The sequence below is a fragment of the Crassostrea angulata genome, chromosome 10 (genome assembly GCF_025612915.1).
Source record: "Crassostrea angulata isolate pt1a10 chromosome 10, ASM2561291v2, whole genome shotgun sequence".
In the NCBI taxonomy this organism is placed as follows: Eukaryota; Metazoa; Mollusca; class Bivalvia; order Ostreida; family Ostreidae; genus Magallana; species Magallana angulata.
Window position 1 is genome coordinate 4,664,942 of NC_069120.1, and position 20,186 is coordinate 4,685,127.

Below are 20,186 nucleotides of genomic sequence, written 5' to 3' on the forward strand. Positions count from 1 at the left end.
GATTTTGGATATGATAGAGCAATTTCCGACAGAGTTATTGCCCCTTGGACTTAGAAAAATTCCAAATAATTGCAGTTTACGTTCATTTTCTTTGTGGATGTTTCCAAGGGAGGGGGGCATAAGTGTTTCATAAACATCTCTTGTTTATTACCAGTTTATTATTACTTCAAGGAAGAGAATAAACTATGAATGTCAAGATTATTTATCACAAAATTATACACCATGAGTATACATATTCATTATTGTGTACATGTAATCCCCTGAGCAGAATGCTGTAGTTTGCGAATGGTAATGCATGTACCAGGTTTACAGCAACAATATGTAATAAAGTGTATACAAAGTCTCAGTACTACCTTGTTCCTACTAGCACTAGCTAGTGGGTTAACCCTTTCGCTCAGTTAGTAGAGCATCAATTCTTAAACTGAAGGCTGTGGTCATTCCTACACTTCTATTTCAAATAAAATTATCTGAAAATTCTGTATTAGGTTTATTCTGACCATTCAATACAAAATTGCTTTGTTATATTGAAACCAAGGCACAGAAAGAAGACCTCATTTATGGATCCTTTTACATTAACGAAATGTTATTTTAAGAAAATACTGTAAACGTATTATATTTGGCGTGTACGATATTTAGCGGAAATTAGTTTTCTAACAAGTTGGCGTAGATTTGAATTAGCGTTTTCCTGAACGTGACTATTCTTTTACATATATGTATTGCATTTAGCAGTGTACTTAATTTAGCGGAAGCCACATTCCGCCAAAAGCGCTAAATAGAATACACAGCCAAATGTTGTACATTTACAGTAATACATGTATTGCATAAAGAAGCGTTTTTCAATTTTGTTTCTAGCTCACTTTCATGATGGGAGAGATTAATAGGATCATTTGCTATGCTTGGCACTGTTTGATTGCAGTTCTCTTTATTTAACGTGAAGTGACAGGTTTTTCTAAATACCTTAAAGGACCTAGTGTGCAAAGGGTCCTTGAGTAAAGTTGGGAGGTTCTCTCTTCATTACAATCAAAATTCTGGCAAATATTCTTTATACAATAACAATGTCTGGAATAATGAAATGTATTACCAATTTCAATTTGGGTCTTTTCTGCATCATAGCCATGTTCTATACATATTGCAAAGCAGGAAAGAATACTGATAAATTTTAACAATGCATTTGGTTTAAAAATAGGTTTATTTCTAAGTTGAGAAGTCTCCTTAAACATCCTTGATTTTCCATCACATTTACATTGGGACTCCCTTCACTGACTCTACAGCACAGATGTCGGGACTAAGTTGATTTTGCAGCCACTCTGTCAGCACAGGAAATAAATTTCTGGAACTCTGATGTGCATCGTTCCATCTCCTGTGGGTTCCTAGTGATGCAGTCTTCGTATACAGAGAACTCCGGGTCACATTTCTCCTTAACCTTTATCACAGTCTCACTGAAACATTGATGTTCTTGCATGTCATAAAAAAGCTCAAGCTATCTCACAAATATTAATCTCCTCTACAAGCAGATTCAAGGCAACAAATAAATTAATGTGATAACATCCTTTGAGCTCATACAGGCACCCTGCCTATGGATACAATATTTGATCAGTACATCAAACCATATTTCATCTAAAGTTCCTGCTTTAATTTGGAAGGTTTAGAGAACAGGTGCTTGTGGGAGCTCAAGTTGTTCAGTCAGCTTGCACAAAGTTACATACCGGTATTCAGCTTAAGTCAAACCTAAACTTATAAGCAAATTGTGAACTAATGCCAAATACATGTGTATTTGGAGAAATATTTAAGAAATCAGAAAGTTAAATACTGAGACTACATGCATTCCAAATTAAATCCAATGCACTTATATACAAATACACATCTTTCACTCTCATTACTTTGATTGAAAACATCTCTGCAGCTTGAGTCTCTGGTTTTCACAGTCTAGATGCCACGTGTCTGGGAATTCTGCGACACAATCTGTAAAGCCCTTGGTATACTTCTGACAGTGCTTTTCAGCAAGAATAGCAGCAATATTTGACCTGGGTAAAAGGGAAAAAGAGAGGGTAATAATTATTCAATAAATCTGGCATGATCAAACTTATGAACAGCCATATCGTTGACTCTTCCTAACCAATCAAAGGTTCACATTGCCAAGCGGCAGTACATATTAAAAAATTATGTCTATTTTAATGGTATATTAAATTGCAGGTTTTTTTTTGTTTTTTTTTTTTGTTTTGGGGGGGGGGAGGCATGGACACACCCTTAACGAATATGGACAAGTATGGTCAGAAATTAGTCCGAACTTATATCTTATATTTCATTTGTAACCAGTAACAATTAAGGATCTGTTTTCTGGTGACTAAAGTAATGTACCCCTTAACCTAATGCTAACTAACACTAACCCTAAACCTAACGCTATCTTGTAACCAATGTTATATACGCAAGACTTTGTAAATCAATTATTGTAACCAGGTTACTGGTTACAAATGAAAAAGGATATTTACAGTAGCCTAGTCGGGACTATGATATGAGCATCGTTATATCATTCCTTTCTGGATGATAACAAATAACACACTTAAACTCTCCGGTCAAAGGCAATGTAAATATATAATTATATCATGTTCATCCCAATGCACATAGCGTAATCTGCATGTATTTTACGTGCATAAATAGGTCTAACGTGCACGTGTTAATTACTACCAGCAGTATCAACATGCGGCACAGGGTCTATCAATTTCGATTCGATATAAACCTTTTAAAAACGACAACATCACACAAGGTAAATTATGGTGGCATATCTCTGCCCCTTGTGTGCAAGTTATTTTTCTATTAATTATGTCGACATGCAAGATAAATATGTTGACATACAAGATAGTTATGTCAACATGCAACATAACTATGTTGACATGCAAGAAAACTGCAATCAAATTAGAGTTATAAAAAATCTTAAATATCGCCAACATGTGACATCCAAGATGCTAGATACGCTACCTATTGATGTCAACATGCAACTTCTTTATGTCAACATGCAACTTCTTAATGTCGACATGCAACTTATTTATGTCGACATGCAACTTAGTTATGTTAACATGCAAGATAGATATGTTGACATGCAACATATTTATGTCGACATGCAACTTCGTTATGTTAACATACAACTTATATAAGTTGCATGTCAACATATTTATCTCGCATGTCAACATAAGTAAGTTGCATGTTGACATAAATAAGTTGCATGTCGACATAAATAAGTTGCATGTCGACATAAATAAGTTGCATGTCAGCATATTTATCTTGCATGTTAACATAAATAAGTTGCATGTCGACATAAAAAGGTAGCATCTAGTATCTTGGATGTCACAGGTGGGCGATATTTGAAATTTTTTGAGATTTTGTATAATTCTTATCTGATTGCAATTTTCTTGCATGTCAACATAATTATGTTGCATGTTGACATAATTATCTTGCATGTCAACATATTTTTCTTGCATGTCGACATATTTGATTGAAAAATAACTTGCACACAAGGGGCAGAAATATGCCACCATAGTAAATATTAAAATTACATGAAAATGTTTCTCCACTTCCAAGTTAACCTGCAGTAGTCATTGGAACGGGCTCGTTATCTCATTTGAGCCATATGACGGTCACGTGATGAAAACATGGCTGTCAAAATATTGGGGAAAGTATCTGATAATTTATTTAAACAATAATTTCGCGATATAAGCATGTGTTTGAAAATGAGACAATGGAATCAGTTTATGGCACGTTCATCGAAATTTTTCACCAGCATAAAAGATTTTCTGCTGTTCAGAAATTAGTGATTTTGGCGCTAGTTATTGGAGGTGTGTCTCTTTTGACAGGTCTATGGATGTGGATGGTAACATACACTTTAACGTTGATCTCAACCATATTAGTTTGTCATTATTTAGTAACAACAAATGCTAATTTTACGCTATTAGAAAAGATACTTGTTCTTCTGAAAGCTCACGAGAACGATTCTTGGTATATAAGCCTCACTGAATTAGTCAGGAATTCCCTTGGAATTGGGACACATAATGGAAATGAATTACTCACGGAAAATGAGGCTAAACGTGAAGGGGATTTTTCTTCATGGGAGGATGAAATACATTTGTTGGCAACTCTCATATCTCAGGATTTTATCAGACCATGGTATCTTACAGTGAGTGACAAACAGAATCTCTTGGAAGAGAAAGAAGAAGTCCTTGATAAAGCGTTTAGACGTCTGTGTGTACGATTTTCTGAAATAGATATTCATGAACTTTTTCAGGAACTATTGTTATGTTACAGGGAACACTTACGATGCTTTCAGCTCGCAAAATCGGCATATTACACTCAGCCAAGAAGAAGGAGTGTATCTTCACTAGATCCTGCGTCATCAACTAAAATAGTCTCCTCAATTGAGGAAGCATATGAATTCAAATTTACCTACCACAGTGCAGTGTGGGAATCAGAAAATGAAATTATCTATCTAAAATCATTGATAAGTATTCTGTTGACAGAATATCTGGATACACATTTGCAAGACAGCAAAACTCCTCATGTATTGTTAGTTGAAATATTAACTTACAATGTTGCAAAACCTGTCTTTGATCTTTTAAGCAATTCAGAATTTTTACATGAGTGCATTGTTCATATATTATCTGATGAAACTTTGATAACAATACCTCCAGATGCAGAAAGTAGTGAGAAAGATTTTGCACAATTCAAGGATGTACAGGAAGATGATAATGAGTTCAAAGATGCCATGGAAGTGTTTTCATCAAGGGAAGAAATGTCTCATCAATCTAGTCACCATATTGAACACAAAGGGCACCAAGAATCATTGAATGGAAATACTCAAACATCCACAGATAATAAAATAGGGGCACAAGTAGCCAAGGAGGAAGAATTGGCTGCTAGTTTACAAACACACATTCCAAATGACAAAACAGGTATAAAATTTTAATGGGTTATCTTATCAGGATTTTTTATCATGCCTCATAATCTTGTTTTAAAAAAACTACTAATATTATAGACAATTCAGTTTTGCATTCATCCAGTTTTAGCAACAAAGCCTCTGTTGGTGATATGAAAAAAAACCAAAATAGATAAAATAACTAGTTGCCTGCAAGATATATTTGTGACATGTTTTTTTTGTAATATTAACAAAGATACATTCATATGAATACATGTTTGTTTACAGTATATGGTCTCATGGTAAACTCAGATAAAGTCATTTGCTCCAAATTTCAGTGTTATTGATTTCCTTGTATTGAAACATTGCAGAGGAAAGCAGCTTAGCGGTGGCATCCGACAGCAGGGCTAGGGAGCATATAGAGGAGAGTCAGAGGTTTTACCTTGGGAGTTTTGATGACATTAAAGAGACCTGCCAACAGACCCCAAAACTGTTTAAAAGCATATGTATTACTAACACAGAGACAGCCACAGAGAATAGAGGAGCTAATCAGTACACACTATACACCATCCAAGTAAATACACCATACACATAATCCAGGGGGCATTTCAACGTTGAACAAACGTTGTTTCAATGTTAGGCATCAACGTTGAACCAACGTTGAAATAAGGTTGCATATGAAAGTTGAGGCAATGTTGAAAATGTAACGTTGTTTCAACGCCAAAATTCAACGTTGATTCAACTTAGAAATTGTGTTGAATTCTGGTTTAAAATATATCCCAGAGTACCCAAACTCCGTCACCATAAGCAGAAAACCTCCCGCGTTTCTCTGTAAATTATTTTTTGTGGTTTTTATCATTTGCAATCACTAAATATAATCTGCAACAATAAAATCTTTAAAAATATTAACAAAAATATTTTTATTTTTATTCAAATAAGCTCTCTGAATACGACGTTTATCACGCGTGCTTATTATATCTTATGAACCTAACTCCGTCACCCACATGCTCTATGATATGGCAGGGAATGAAAACAAATTAACAATTTAGTTAAAACTCCATTTGTATCTAGGCCAAGTTATAATAAGTTAGAATGGCGCATACAATTTAAATTGTATTTTATTTCATCAAAATAAAATGATCGCCAGAATAAAAAATGGGTCCATGTAACAACAATCAAAATGGCCTTTTCAGAATGTATGGATGCCGTTTGATCTATGTCCTTACATATTTCAAATATTTTATATCATTAATTAATATATTACTTATTATATTATTTATTTATTACATTTTTAGAAATGTAGCATATTCTAAATAGCGATATACCTGTATAAGGCAAAAGTACCGGCATGAGCGATTTGACGTTATCATCAAAAATAGTGCATAAAGGCTATTGCGGACTGAAAAAAATGTATTAATTACCTTAATCAAAAATGTATTACATGTGAAATGTTTCATCTTGACCTCTCTAAAAATGGCTGACCACCGTAAATGGTCGAATGGGCCTGCATTTCAGAAATATCGATATTTTAGTGCACCCGTGAAAAAGTTTAAGCTGATTTCACACAATTAATGATGCATAAAATGAACAAGGTTTAATTCTGTTATTTTTTGACACATTATTAAATCTAACCATTGCAAATTGTTGACATTTGATTAAAGATTTTTGACATGTAAAAAATTATGTCATAATCGTACTTGATTTCAAACGGCAAGGAGTTTCCCGAAAGTGATGGAGTTAGGGTAGTGACGGAGTTATATAGGTGGCTATGTGATATAGATATGACAATGAAAATTAGTTGAAATTAAGTGATTTTTTTGCAAAATGTTGTTTATAAACATAGCTTCTTTTTTAATTATGTTGTGCTGATTTATGTGTTTTGACACTTTATTTAAAAAAATCCAAATGTATAAAGTCACCCTTTATTTAAACCCTAATAGTATTTGAGTATATCCTTCACTAAACAACTTGTGTATAAAGTCCTCTTTAAAAAGTTGAACTTTCAAAATGATTAAGTAAGGCTGTAGGAATATGATCACAAAGAAACCACGTACATTCCGCTAAATGGTAACCATGCTTGTTTTCCATGACATAAAACAATTAAGGATGTCAGCACAAAAACGTAAAATCCACAAAAGCCAGTTCATCATTTGCATTCTGCAGACTGTTTTAAAAAACAACTCCCAAGATACTCCAATGTAAAATATAAAACAGTCACAAATTAATACTGTAGTCTAAAAGCTAAAGACAAACATTGCATAACATATGTTTAAAATCTACCTTATGTTACATGTATATGCCAAGGATAGTTGAATTTCATTCCTAGAATTGAACCAATTTGAATCAAATACTATGGAACTGGTGAACCTAAACATGTTGATCAATTTTTTCAATTTTTTTTTTTGAAAGCCAGATATCTCCCAGTAAATATTTTGAATTGAGATCTAGCAAGTAGACAGTAATATTTTTCATTCAGTATGATGCAGTGTATGAGGACCAAGGGTCCCCCAGAGTCAGAACAAATGTGGTGAAGCGGCGGTTCAGAGAATTCATTAACCTACAAAACAGATTAGAAGATAATCCTGAGTATAAAAAGAGCTTGAAAGGTCAGTGCTTAAAGCTAACCACTATTTGTAAAACAAATTTCTCTTTCATCGCCGAATACAACAGATATAAGGTGCAGACCTCTTAACAGTTTTAAGTATTTTGCTGTAGAGGTCTCATTTGTGGATGTAGATCTTACATCACTATGTAACTTGGTGGAGATGAAATTATCCAATATTTTTAGGCACATTTTCCAAGCCAGGAGAATACTGGCATCAAATATACAGGTTAATGAAAATTACAAACATAAAATGAACATAGAACAAGCATCACTGCACAAAATCTAATAGTACATGTACCATGAAAGGAATACAATGTACTACATGTTGGCCATACATTTCAGGTGTGCAATTGGGTGTAATGAAACTGAAAGTTTATACACCTGTGTGACAGTGCCTATTTATAAGTGGTGTGACATAACAATAATTGTGTGGATCTGGAGGAGGGGGGATTCAAACTTATCAAATTTATATAATAACACAATCATGTATATATATTACATGTTATGTTTAACATATCCATGTTAAGGGATATAAACGAACTTTTTATCAATAATAGGCATGCTACAAAAAGATTACTTTATAGGTCCAAGTAGCTTACTGTAACAAAAGTTCTTACTTACATATGTTTATTTCTAGATGTAAAAGGACTTACTAAGTGGCTTTCCTTACCATTTGGAAATATGGATAAGAACAGTATTGAAAAGCGCAAGAATACATTGGAAAATTTCATGAAAGTAAGCCAAAAATGTATACCGGTACATGTATAACCCAGCCATCAAAACTGAATTTTATGTGTGTTGTAGGAAAGATTAAAAAATTAGTTATAGATGATAATAGTTTATAATTTTACCACAAGAAATGACTGAACAAAACAATTATTTATAGTGTAAACATGGCTCAGTGTTATCAAGTGTTATTTTTTTGACCTGTGTTTGATCCTGATGCTCTTGTTTCTTAGTCTCTCCTGGAGAAAGATGATGTCTGCAGCAGTCCAGAAATAAAGGAGTTCCTGGCATATGATGGAAATGCCCACATAGCATTTGTCAGGAAGGTTCCAGATAGCATACAACCTTTCACAAAGGTAAACAGCTTGACATCAAAGTAATCTTTTACTGTTTGATCGAACACTAAGTGTTGAAGTGTTTGCATGGGGAAAATATTATTCACATTGACAGTTTTACAGAATGTGTACAAAAGCAAGCTTTATGTCTCTATAAGGTGTTCAGTAAATTTAGTAGATGCATGTAAAATCAACATTTCTGTATTTGGAAATGTAAAATTGCGAAGAAGAGTTTGATTATTTCCTGACTTACACACATAATATACATGTATATTCAGATGATTAGAAGTGTTTCCAGTGTATTTGACAAGATTGGAGAATTCTCTACAAATATGACAGAATTACTGCCAAGTCTTCCCAGGAGAGTCCAAACCAAAGATATCCACAGCAGCATGGTCGATGAAGATCAAATCCTGCTAGAGTTTGGTACCATTAAAGGAGATGTAAGTTTAGATATCATAATTAGTGCTGGCAGTCATTTGATACATACAGCAGAATATATATGTATGTTTAATATACTGAATATATGGTGCTTTTTTGTTTAAATAGTTTGTTTTAATAGGTGCTTGTCTTAGAAAGACTGTTTACAAATTATGTACAAGTAGCTGGTTGTTCTAAAGTGTCTGAACACAATGAAGCCTCAGGGAATATCTCACAAAATGCAGATGGTAGGTTACCATACAACAATTACGGTAATATTTTGGAAAGACTGGTATTTTTCATACAAAATAAGAACATTACATTCTTAAAAATTCAAATGCTTTGATTGTGATTTCCAATTTCTATAGAGTGTGTTATAGTTTTGTTCAAATATTTGTGAATGTAAGATTTTTATTAGAAATGCATCATTTATAAGCAATTTCCCTAAATGATCCAAGATTTGCCACAATATATTGAAGGAAATTTACTAGTTCCTAATTTCTAATATATTGGATGCCATTGTGGATTAATTTCACTTGAAAATATTTGTTGAACTTCAGAGGCTACTGACGAGCTTCACGACACTGCTCTGACGGAGATTGCAATCGACATAGCTGTGCAAGCACTGCAAGGCAGAAACTGTTGGCTCTGTCGGGAAAGAGTTATCTCCCTTGCCAAGCACATGTTTGGTACAGCAGTCAACAGGTATGGAATAATCTGAGTAACTTAAGTGACTTATTGCTAACTGTGGTTGTCTGTTGATAGTAAACTCCAAAACATTTTCAACTTTTTTCTCATAAACTACCTGGCCAAATATATCTATCACTCTTATGGTTAGTGTAAATTGAATGATATATGTATATATTATCCTTACTAAAATTGCAAAATATTTTACCTCGAGCAGAGCTCCTGGTATTAGGATGGAGGTCTTTTTATCAGATAGTAAAACTGCTTTATATATTTATAAATCTTTTCTCTTCTCTTGGTCATATAGGTGAATAGATAGGAATTTATAAGTAGGAGGTCTTTACCATTGTTGTGAAATTTGTGGCCCCAGAGGGTCAAGGCTTATGATGTTGGGGGCTCTCTTAGTCACTTAGTGAAAATTAAAGCATTTGCATTCAATTGTTTACTTTTGAAATCTAATCTTTGATTGTAGCACTACATGCATTCTTTTCAATAATATTAATAATATTCTAATAGAAATGCTTTAGTTTAAAGTGGTTCGAATAGTCAAATACCCAACTTTTTATTGCATATTAGCTACATGTATTTTCCTTTATATCCCCAACAAAACCTAAAGATTATTTTATCTAAATATTAATGTATTATATTGAAAATGTCTGATGCTTGCAGAAGCGCTTCATTATAGGCAAAATTGTATTATACACCTCTTTGGAACACTAATCATTATACTGGGTAGTTATGTGGTCACTAAAACTAGGTGACCTTGTTTCAGGTGGCTGCGATGGAAGATAAGTGACCTTACAACCCCCCACCGATGTGCAATGTATCTTCATTTGTTTCAAGAAGCGATTTGGCCAAATGGAAAATTTGATTCCTCCAGTCGTGAAGTAAAATCAGAAAAGCAGAAATTGGTAACAAAACAGCAAGCAACAAGAGTGCTGGCAGAATTTTTTCCAGGCATGTCTTTTTCCCCCTTTCTTCCATTTTTTAGTCATCTTTTGAAATTGTTATATAAATTTGTCAATGAGTCATGGTTAAATTAACCAATATGATAATGGAATGTGATTTTAAGAAATACTTATAAGAGACACAATGATTATGTATTGTAGATGTTTTGGTTCAGCTTTTGGACAAGGAGGACTACCAAAGTGGAATAGAGGAAATTATAGACTCCATTCAGTATAAGAAGCTGAACAAGTAAGAATACACATGTACTGCACTATGAGGAACAAGTCACATTTCTCTATAATATACTGTAAAAGGAGAAAATTTGGCGCATACGTATTTTAGCGCAAACGCAAGTGCTAGTACATTGGCGCAATTATATTATAGCGCACGTCACCTTTCTTTAAAAAAGAATGCAAAAATGTTGTTGTTTGATAAACGATCACGCCTAAATTTAGTTCTGCGTTCACTCGGGCACGTGAACACAACGCCTTTGATTTCTATCCCGCATGCACGGTAAACTGTCGTTGAGAATAATACACTTACTTTTGTGGAAATCGTCAGTAGATAGATATGAACATTTATTGGCGATGATGTTTAATTTTAGTTGGTGAACAAATTTGAGTTATCGGACATTGAATTTAACGTGTCGACTTGGATAACACTAGAAGAGTCCCGAAACTAAACGTGAAATCGAATGCTACATTTACCATGAGTTTCGATCACCATGACCGAATCTTTTTTACAGTAATTTTACATTAAAATAAGACAAAAAGAGGTATCGTCTTGTTATCTTCATATCCATTAGTTAGAGATCAAAGAAATTGTGATCAATCATGTATTGTCAGCGTTAACGATCGCCACGCTTAATCACATTTTCACCTCGAGGCGCTAAATGGAAGTGGCATGGGGAGAAGCCCAATTTTCAAAGTGCTAATGAGAGATATTAAAAAGCAATTAAAATTGAATTAATTAATCCATGTTTAGGCACTAATACCCGATAACCCATACCGTTTACCTTTGTAATTGTTTAAACAAACAGAATCGACGGCATCTGATATTACGTATACGAACACTTCTGTATAGCATTAAAAATGGACTGACATTGTTTTGCAACTTGAAGAAATTTACTACACGTGGAAAATCGTTGGCGCACTATTAATTTTAGCGCTCAGAGGCAGTTGCGCCAAAGGCGCTAAAATTTGTAGTGCGCCATATTTTCTCGTTTTACCGTACCTGTTTATAATTAATACAATTAGTAGTAAACTGTCAAGTAATGTTAGTTACATGTTTAGTTGTTTTCCAATAATATTCCATTTCATTCACTTTTCAGAAATAATCAGTTCATTGTCAAATGAACAAAATTTAATTCTGTTACATGCATGTACCGGTATTTTCCTTGAAAAAAGTGGCAGGTTAAATTTCTACAATAAAATTTATGTGTTCTTCCCTTTGGGATAAACAAAGTAAATTAATTTCATATCTATGGTCCTTTATTGATGAATATTACTTTCTGTCTGTAGCTCGATCAGTATGTAATGATTTGTTATTTCTTTAAAAAGGCCAAGTTTCTTATTCATAAAGATTTTGATATAACGGTGGTTATTGGAATAAAGAATTGTGATTTCCAATTTATTTCAGACATTTTATTTACACATTTTTGGACATTATAATGGAGAAGTTGTTCAGTAAAAGTCACCAGGAGGCCTTGCAGAAAGAAGTATTGTAAGAAGGGAGGTAAAAGTGGACCATGGGACATCGCATAATACAACTGTACTTGTATCTGTGACCTTGACATGTTCTTGTTGATGTGTTTTAGCCATGACCTTTAATTGTTGTTAGACAGAGTTCCAAATCAGGCTGGGATTCTTTTCTGTTATACTAGGCATTTCCATTTTTAAAATGGTCCAACACTTGTTTTTATTAATTGGTTGTACTTAATGTATGAAATAAACTTTGTTTTACATTACTTCGAAATAAATGTTACTCTTGTGATTGGGAAGAACTATAGTGAGTTTGTAGAATTAATGTGGAATAGGACACAGACATTTCATAAGTATGAGTGACTTAATGACACATGTAGAAGCATTAAACAAGATATGCAATAACCAACTACTGATAATGAACTACCCAAACAATTCAGTGACCTTGGACCAAGTTTCTAGAATTATCTGAAAAATCCTTGTCTGGATCATACATTCTCATCCCTTGGTCCAATTTGGCTCACACCGTATATCAGGGTTTTTCCGCATCCATCCAATATCCACTTTGTTTGTGATGATTTCCAAATCGCGGAAAATATATCAGCGTAAATTTGATACAATGTTTTGTTCGTATAATTTAGTTCTCTCTTTCCTTATGAAGTAAACAAGTATGTAAAAGTACAATGAACTGAGTTCAGTAAGTTTAGAGGTAGAAATTGCGGGATTGGAGGAAAAGCGCCAGATAGCAGGTATGTAAGCCTCGTAGTTTATTTAATAATCCATTGATAAGCTAATTAAAACATAAACCGATGTCTAATTATACCTGAGCTACTGGTATATGTAACGGTACATGATCTATTTATCTATGGCTGTTTGCGTCTCAGAAAATAATTATCTGTAATTATTTAACATTAAGGAAATCATGTAAATAGTTTAATTGTCCAAATTTTTCATTATAAAGAGCGGCATTTTAGATACTTTTACGCACTTACTTCACAGGTTTAAACAATCTTGAAAATTATATTTTCACTATGACTTTGAAATAGTGAAAATTTGATTCGTGTAAATTTTATATACCGTTCTAGGTTCTGAATCGCAAAAAAAACCTGATATAGAGTACTTCACCCAGAGTCCCTTTGGTCATAGGATGTGCAGTGACCTTGAATGATGTGTCAAGGTCAAGTCAAGGTCATATCAGACTGCTAAAAAAATTTCAGAGCATAATTACTCTTCCCTTAGCTCTATCTGGTTCATAATTCACATAAACAGAGCTTTTGGGTAAAGGGTGTGTAGTGACCTTGAATGCAGATTCAAGGTCAAATGTAAGGTCAACGCAGATCTCTTTAAAGTCCAGTTTTATACCATAAATTATTTCCTATTCAATTAATCTTTTTCAGATTAAACCCAAAAATTGCCATTTGGTAAGGGGCAATTAGCCTGAATTAAAGATCTATTATTTAAATGCATGAGGCCTTTTGAGATAGTTACCACCTCAATGATATCTAGTTAATATTGGTTAAAAATGTTCCTTCTTAAAAATGGTGGATTAAAGTATATCCTCTGATTAAACTGGTAAATAAAGTATGTCTCCGTGATATGGTGGGGCTAAGGGTGCCCCCTTTAAGCATTTTGTTTACACCCCCTTTCTATTTTGGGTCATAGATACCGGTATTCTCATCCATAATTAATTGGGTAAAGTATGTTCCCTTGTCATGGTTGCATGGGTTTAGGATGCCTTTTGGGATATGGGTTTAATAGTGATTCCTTGTAATGGTGGATTAATTATACCCCCCGCAAAAGAAGTTTGGGGGGTATATAGGAATCACCTTGTCCGTCCGTCCGTCTGTCCATCCGTCTGTCCGTCTGTCTGTTCAATTCGTGTCCGGTCCATATCTTTCTTATGGAGAAACATTGGAAGTTCTTACTTCACACAAATATTGCTTATGACCTAAGGGTGTGTCATGACCTTGAACCAAGGTCATTTGGGCAAAGTCAAGGTCACTGGCAGAAAAAGTTCAAAATTTATGTCCGGTCCATATCTTTTTAATGGAGAAACATTGGAAGTTCTTACTTCACACAAATATTGCTTATGACCTAAGGGTGTGAAATGACGTTGACCCAAGGTCATTCGGGCAAGGTCAAGGTCACTGGCAGAAAAAGTTTTAAGTTTGTGTCCGGTCCATATCTTTTTAATGGAGAAACATTGGAAGTTCTTACTTCACACAAAGATTGCTTATGACGTAAGGGTGTGTCATGTCCTTGACCCAAGGTCATTTGGGCAAAGTCAAGGTCACTGGCGGAAAAAATCAAAATTTGTGTCCGGTCCATATCTTTCTTATGGAGAAACATTGGAAGTTCTTACTTCACACAAAGATTGCTTATGACCTAAGGGTGTGTTATGTCCTTGACCCAAGGTCATTTGGGCAAGGTCACTGGCAGAAAAAGTACAAAATTCATGTCCAGTCCATATCTTTTTAATGGACGAATATTGGAAGCTTTTAATTCACATCAAGATTGCTTATAGTCTGAAGGTGTGTCATGACCCTGACCCAAGGTCAATTGAGGAAGTTCAAGGTCATTGTTTTAAAAACAAATCGGGCTCAGTATTCTTATAATTCAAAATGTATATATTAAATGGCTGCTTGACATGTGGAATTTGGTTTGATTCGAGTCATGTTTGTTAACATAAGGATGCAAATGTCCTCATGCATTAACTTAAACTTAAATGGAATTTAAAGAATAGAAATTGGTTTTTGTACTTATATTAGCATTAACAGTTTTATTAAAAAATAGAGCAGTTGTTATGTATAGAAAATGGACAGTGAAATAGATTCATCCAATGTTTTCTATAATAGAAAAAATACATGAGTTATGATTTTCTTAGTGGGGGGTATCAATTGTGAGCTTGCTCACAGTACCTCTAGTTTAAAGATACCCCCTCCCCCTTGTTATTTTCCGTTAAAGGATGTTCTCTTGTTATGGTAGGTTTTAGAATTTTCACTTGTTATGTTGGGTTAAAGGATGTCTCTTTGTAATGGTAGGTTAAAGGATTCCTTTGTTATTAATGTTGAGATTTAAGATGTCCCCTTTCTAAGGTTGGGTTAAGGATGTTCCTTTTACATGTGTATATGGTTGAGTTCAGTATCTCCCTTTGTTATGATTTTGTCAAAGATGTCCTCATGTTTTAGTTCAACAGATGATGTCCCTTTGTTATGTTAAGGTTGTCCGGGATCCGCTTTTTTGTTGGGAAATAGATGGTATGATTTGGTGAGGTTGTTTCCTTGTCTTGATAGGGTTAAAGTTATGTCTATGTTATAATTTAGTTGCAATAAATCTGTTATGATGGGGTGGAGATGAAACATCATTTTCTTGGTGTTCTAGATGGATCCTAATATATAATGATATGGAGATGTATCTTCGTTTTGAAAGGGTTTGGGAATATATCCTTGTTTTGATGGAGTTTGGGACTGAATCCTTGTTTTAATGGGGTCTTGGAATGTATCCATATTGTTTTGATAGGGTTTGGGAAAGTATCTTTACTGTTTTGATAGGGTTGGGAATGTATCCTTGTTTTGATGGGGTATGGGAATGTGTCCTTATTTTGATGGGGTTCAGGAATGTACATGTCCTTGTTTTTAAGGGGTTTGGGAAAGTATCTTTATTGTTTTGATATGATTTGGGAATGTATCCTTGTTTTGATGGGGTTTGAAAAGTATTCTTGTTTTGATGGGATTTGGGAATGTTCCTTATTTTGATGGGGTTTGGGAATGTATTCTTTTTTGTTTGGGTTCAGGAACGTATCCTTGTTCTGATGGGGTTTGGAATGTATCCTTGTTTTAATAGAATTTGGGAATGTATCATAATTTTGATAGAGTTTAGAAATGTATCCTTGTTTTGATGGGGTTTGAAAAGTATTCTTGTATTGATGGGGTTTGGGAATATTCCTTGTATTTGGGAATGTATTCTCTTTTAAATGGGGTTAGGGAATGTATCCTTGTTTTGATGGGGTTTGGAATGTATCCTTGTTTTAATAGAAATTGGGAATGTATCATAATTGTTTTGATAGAGTTTAGGAATGTATCTTTGTTTTGATGGGGTTTGGATATGTATCCTTGTTTTGTTTTGGTTTGGGAATGTATCCTGGTTTAGATGGGATTTGGGAATGTATCCTTGTTTTGATGGGGTTTGGATATGTATCCTTGTTTTGATAGAGTTTAGGAATGTATCCTTGTTTTAATGTATCGTTGTTTTGATGTGGTTTGGGAATGTATGCTTGTTATGATGGGATTTGGAATGTATCCTTGTTTTAATGGGGTCTGGGAATATATATCCATATTGTTTTGATGGGGTTTGGAAAATATTCATATTGATTTGATAGGGTTTGGGGATTTATCCTCTTTTGATGGGGTTTTGGAATGCACCCTCAATTTGAAAGAGGTTTAAAATGTATGCTCGTTTTGATGGGGTTTGGGGATGTAACATAATTATTTTGATGGGGTTTTGAAATATATATTTCCTGGTTTTTAGGGGGTTTTGAAATGTATCCTTCTTTTGATGGGGGTTGGGAATGTATCCTTGTTATGATATAGTTTGGGAATGTATCCTAATTATTTTGATTTTATTTGGTTTTGTAAGAACTTGTTTTGAAAGGGTTTAGGAATTTATTCTTATTTTGATGAGGTTTGTGAATGTATCCTAATTATTTTAAAAGGGTTGGAATGTATCCAAATTATTTTAATAGGGTTTTGAAATGACCTTCTTTTGATGGGGTTTAGGAATGTATATTTCCTTGTTTTGGTTGGGTTTAGGAATGTATCCCTGTTTTGGTTTGGTTTGGGAATGTATCCTTGTTTTGAGAGGGTTTTGGAATGTATCCTTATTTAAATGGGGTTTAAGGAAAGTACATGTATCATACTTGTTTTGATAGGGTTTAGGAATGTACGTATCCATGTTTTGATAGGGTTTTGAAATGTATCCTTCTTTTGATGGGGTTTTGAAAGGTATCCTTATTTTAATGGATTTTTTAAATGTATCCTTGTCTTTGTTTTGATTGGGTTTGGAATGTATCTTTGTTTTGATGGGGTTTGGAAATGTATCCTAATTAATTTGATTTGATTGGATTTTGGAAAGTATCCTTGTTTTCATAGGATTTGAGAATGTATTCTTGGTTTGATAGTGTTTGAAAAAGTATTCTTATTTTGATGGTGTGTATCCTTGTTTTGATGGGGTTTGGAAATCTATTCTTGATTTAATGGGGTTAGAAAATGTATCCTTGTTTTGATAGAGTTTGGGAATGTATTCTTGTTTTGATGGGGTTTGGGAATGTATCCTTGTTTTGATAGAGTTTGGGAATGTATTCTTGTTTTGATGGGGTTTGAGAATGTATCCTTGTTTTGATTTGATTGAGAATGTATCTTTGTTTTGATTGGGTTTGGGAATGCACCCTGAAGCGGAAAGAGGTTTCAAATGTATCCTAGCTTGTTTTGATTGGGTTTTGAAATGTATCCTTGTTTTTATTGGGTTTAGGAATGTAACATAATTGTTTTAATGGGGTTTTGAAATATATATATACTGATTGATGAGGGGTTTTGAAATGTACCGGTATCCTTATTTTGATGGGATTTGGGAATGTATCCTTGTTTTGATGGGGTTAGAAAATGTATCCTTGTTTTGATAGGGTTTGGGAATGTACCCTTGTTTTGATGGGGTTTGGGAATGTATTCTTGTTTTGATAGTTTGCTTATGTATCCTAATTATTTTGATCGTGTTTAGAATGTATCTTAATTATTTTGATAGGGTTTTGAATAGGTCAGAGGTCATCGAGCCGGTAAGTCGTTGTTGTTTTGGGCTCCGGTGAAAACTTAAAAAAACAAGTCTTAAACATCTATAAGAGAACTGTAACTCTGCATATGCATATGTCTTGTGAAGGAGGACCCAACTCTGTTGAAACTATTGAATTTATTTAGGTTGTAAGAACTACATATGCTATCAAAAACTTTCTACACAAGTACATATATCTATTTGTGTGTGTGTCCGTGAGATCAACTCACCCCACGTCTTGTTTGTGCCGTATTGAATAGTGTAGTAGTCAGCGATCCGTGGTCTCGAAACCTGTGTCCTGAAACTTATGTAGACTTATGTCTGATTGTACAAATGCAATTTATTACAAACTAGCATCAAAGTGAATTACTATAACTGAACGATGTCTGAAATGAACACGTCAAAACTTCTTGAGGAAAGTCACTCAATCATATATGGTCAGCCAACAGTAATTATTCAGGGTGATGTGACTTTGGAATCTATTCATACCCTCCTACTCCAAATGAACACAAAACTTACGAGTATTGAATTAAAAAACGATAATCTAGAAAATCGTTTGAACACAATTGAGGGAGAAATTTTGTCTTTAAGAGAAATTCGGGGCTCTATTGACGCAATGGAATCCCGCGCAAAGAAGCTAGATAATGATGTAAAAAGTGTGAAATCCGAATTCAAAAACCTAGAAACCAATGTGAGCTCCTTAGGAGAAGTGTTCGATTCAGTTAAGGAAATGGCAGAAGCAAATAGAACCGTAATAAACAACAACAGGAAAAGCTTAGAACAATACAGACAAGAACAACAACTTTCCGAAAATATTATGGCTGATAAAATGAAAAGAATGGAAGACGCTAATGAAAAGCTACAAAACTCAGTGACGGATCTCAAGGCGCGGTCCATGAGGGATAACCTCGTGTTCTCAGGAATCCCGGAACAAAGAGGGGAAGACACCGAGGCCCTGCTACAGGATTTCCTCCAGAAAAAATACAAGCTCGAGTACGAAATCTCTTTTGAACGTGTTCACAGAATGGGCAGATGGAACGAATTTAATGAACACCCACGAAATATTGTGGCCAAATTTACATATTGCAAGGATAGGGAGTTCATCCGAACACATGCGGCACAGAAGCTGAAAGGATCAAATGTCTGGGTGAATGAACAATATCCCCCGGAAATTGAAGAAAGAAGAAAAAAGCTCTACCCTGTCATGCGTCAGGCCAAGAAAGAGAAAAAACGCGCAAAGCTGGTCCGCGATGTCCTGTACATTGAGGGAGAGATTTACACTCCACCTACGGAATCCGCCCGTCAAACTGCATCTACGCGACAGACTGGACCAAGCCATGCGAGTCAACAGACACCCCGAAGTGACCGACAGCCAAACAAAAGACAACGCCAAGGATCAACTCCTTCTGGTAAATAGGGACCCGCGGGAGAACGGACTGCGACGAGTGATCTTAAGTTTCTTTCCTTAAACGTATGTGGTGTAAAAAATAAGTTAAATTATCAAGAATTCACAGACTTTATTACGAATTATGATGTGGTAGGTTTCACTGAAACCAAAACCGACGACTGTGATAATATTCAAATACCAGGATATGTAACATTCATGAAAAACAGACGTAAACTTACAAATACCCGCTCTGGTGGAATCATCTTGGCGGTCAGGGATAACATTGTTAAGTATATAAAAATAATTAACACAGACTGTAAATATGTGTTTTGGTTTAAATTAGACAAAATGTTACTAAACTCCACTGACGACTTATTATGCGGCGTTGTTTACATACCGCCTGAAGGTAGTAGATATGCATCACCCGACTGTTTTATAGAAATAGAACGAGAGTTAATCAATATTACAAATGAATCTAAATGTTTTTGTCTTATGGGCGACTTTAATGCCAGAGTTGGTCATTTGAATGATTTCTTTATTTCTGATGATTTTCTAGCGCATCTAAATGGATGTACAGATATTTTTCAACCCGATATTGTTGAACGGGCATTGGTCTTTGAAAACTATAATATACCGCTTAAGAGAATTGTTCAAG

General features: G+C 34.4%; 2 protein-coding genes across 2 annotated transcripts; both read left to right on the plus strand.

Moving 5' to 3' along the window:
* Nucleotides 1-3,635: 3,635 nt before the first annotated feature.
* Nucleotides 3,636-12,620, plus strand: LOC128167107 (uncharacterized). The gene is made up of 11 exons (XM_052832642.1): nt 3,636-4,940; nt 5,275-5,477; nt 7,380-7,509; nt 8,146-8,243; nt 8,468-8,590; nt 8,848-9,012; nt 9,132-9,237; nt 9,550-9,694; nt 10,449-10,633; nt 10,786-10,873; nt 12,263-12,620. The coding sequence occupies exons 1-11, from the start codon at nt 3,734-3,736 to the stop codon at nt 12,348-12,350; spliced, it is 2,538 nt and encodes an 845-aa protein (XP_052688602.1). The 5' UTR covers nt 3,636-3,733; the 3' UTR covers nt 12,351-12,620.
* A 6,140-nt stretch (nt 12,621-18,760) lies between these two features.
* LOC128164789 (uncharacterized) lies at nt 18,761-19,561 on the plus strand. Its single transcript, XM_052828777.1, has one exon. The coding sequence runs from the start codon at nt 18,761-18,763 to the stop codon at nt 19,559-19,561; it is 801 nt and encodes a 266-aa protein (XP_052684737.1).
* The last annotated feature ends 625 nt before the right edge of the window (nt 19,562-20,186 follow it).